Source organism: Citrus sinensis, chromosome 2 (assembly GCF_022201045.2).
Source record: "Citrus sinensis cultivar Valencia sweet orange chromosome 2, DVS_A1.0, whole genome shotgun sequence".
Classification (NCBI taxonomy): Eukaryota; Viridiplantae; Streptophyta; class Magnoliopsida; order Sapindales; family Rutaceae; genus Citrus; species Citrus sinensis.
In genome coordinates, this window is record NC_068557.1 from 17719714 (window position 1) to 17722230 (window position 2517).

A 2517-nucleotide genomic window follows, 5' to 3' on the forward strand; every position below is an offset into this window, starting at 1 on the left:
AATGGTGCTGTTTGTCTCGGATAACCAGATCCAAAACCCCTGCCAAAACTCTGATAGTTGTTCTGGCCATTTCCAGCAAAGGTCCTAAAATTTTGGTAGCTTTGACCTCCTCTGGGCCTAAAACCTCCAAATACTTTGTTCCTTGGAACAAACCCCTGATTAAACCTATTTTTGCACTTATATGCAGAGTGTCCAGGGATAAAGCATATCTGACAAACTATATCTCTACCAAGACTAAAACCAGCATTTGCATTTCTATTATCACCATAGCCTCCAGTAAAACCTCCAAAATTTCCACCAGAATTGTTGTTTTTCTGAGTTCCAAAATTATTCTTGTTATGATTCTGACCTTTCTGAGCAAAATTAGCAGTCATATCATGCATTAATTCATTCTGTAGTTTTCCTTTACTCATCTCCAACCTAGTTTCATGGCTAAGCAACATTGAATATACTTCTTCAACAGTAAGTTCTTCTTTCTCAAGTCTAGTGAGAATATTAGTTACAAGAGATTCATAACTATCATCTAGTCCAGTGAGTAAGTGCATAATCAACTCATTTGATGAAAGTGCATTACCTCCAATAGCTAGACTGTCAGTTATCTTCTTCATTTTATTGAAATAGTCACTTACAGAGAGTGATCCTTTCTTAGTTGATTGGATATGCAACTTCAGTGGCAGAAATCTGGCCTTCGACTGAGACATGAAGATCTGACCAAGCCTCTCCCACAGCTCTAGTGAAGATTCACAATTAATCACCATGATAAGTACATTGTCTACCATTGACGAGAGCATCCAGCTTTGAAGAAGCTTGTCAGTTTTCATCCAGACAATATATTCTAGATTTTCTTGCCTCTGTGAGATTAGCACTGCTGAGCTGCTTGATTCTCCCTCTGTTAAGTTGAGATATCGATCTGGACAAACACTATCACCAGTAACAAAGCCTTCAAGTCCACATTAGCAATTATTGACGCACGCACTTGAGCTTTCCATACTAGATAGTTTGATCTATCGAGCTTAACTGGCTGAATGAAGTTGAAAGTGACAGACGCAGAAGCTTGATTTGAATTAATCATGTTTGTTTGCTCTGATACCATATTAGAATGATATGATGTTTGGATCGTGAGAAAATAAGCAAGAAAAATGAAAAGAAACACACAATTTGTTATTATTTATTAACTGAATGAAACAAGTTGATGCAGCTCTTTATATACACGAGAGACTACACCAAAACTGCTATAACAAACTGAAATGCAAAATAACAGTCTTCAAACACATTGACCAATCATAAAATGACAGCTGGCATGCATTCTGTTATTCCTTAACAAACAGGATGGTTGATTTCGAGGATCTGCTGCCTGTAATGGCAGATAAGTTGGGTGGCGAGGGGCTCATAAACGAGCTGTGTAATGGGTTTCAGCTGCTGATGGACAAGGTCAAAGGGGTCATCACAACTGAGAGCTTGAAGCTAAACGCTGCTGTTTTAGGGTTACAGGATTTGACAGACGATAAGCTTGCCAGCATGGTTAAAGAAGGGGATCTTGACGGTGATGGCGCCTTGAATCAAATGGAGTTTTGCGTTTTGATGTTCAGATTGAGTCCTCAGTTGATGGAAGAATCTCAGCTCTGGCTTCGAGAAGCTTTGAACGAGGAGCTCAACAACGCTGGCTCTGGCATCTATTAATTAGCTTTCTATTATTATTATTAACCTATTTATTTCTGTTTCTGGTTGTAACAAACAAGATTACAAGGCAATGCCTCTGCAAAAACATATGAAAGGAAAAAACCGTTTCGAATTTGTAAAGAAAAAGTCAATCAATCTACATTTATTTGCTTCAGTCCATTAATTTCCATTAGTCTTTTCTTTAGCACAATATTCTTCCTCTCTTATTATCATCAATTGTTAATGCTGAATTATATGAGTACCGATTCGGAATACTAAGATTTTATTAAAGTTTGAAAAATGGGATTCTAACTTACTTCAGGATTTTATACTTCAGAATTTTGTTCGCATTAATCATATTTACCGTGTGGCCAACTATATTGCAGATCGCATGGCTAATCTTGCTATCTCTTTTCTGTTGGGTCTCCACATGTTTATAATTCCTCCCGAATGTGTTAAGCCCCTGTTTTTTCATGATATGTATAGGATAGCTTATCCCCATTTAGTTTCGTCTTAACTCTTTGTTAAGAGCACTTTAAAAAAAAAATCAAAAAACTGAATTATAGCATTTTATAATGAAAGTTTCCGCACTTTATATGGTATAATAAAGTTTTCGTACATTAATAAAATACAAACTCTCATCAGATTATATATATAAGAAAATTATCGTAATATTTTTTTCTTGGTATGTCGGTGGCCAAATCATTTTTAATAAGAATTGGACACGCACGCACCTTGATCGTAACTTTTCTTTTTGAAGCATAAGATTCTTGGTCATCTTCTTGTGACAAGATTCTTTCGGCATTAGTATTTTATTTTTAAGGAAAATGTGAACAATCCGAAGAGGCAAAAGGATTT

General features: G+C 36.2%; 1 protein-coding gene across 1 annotated transcript; it reads left to right on the forward strand.

The window, feature by feature from the left end:
* Positions 1-1291: 1291 nt before the first annotated feature.
* LOC102628490 (calcium-binding protein KRP1) lies at positions 1292-1836 on the forward strand. Its single transcript, XM_006469683.4, has one exon. The coding sequence runs from the start codon at positions 1330-1332 to the stop codon at positions 1678-1680; it is 351 nt and encodes a 116-aa protein (XP_006469746.1). The 5' UTR covers positions 1292-1329; the 3' UTR covers positions 1681-1836.
* Positions 1837-2517: the final 681 nt, after the last annotated feature.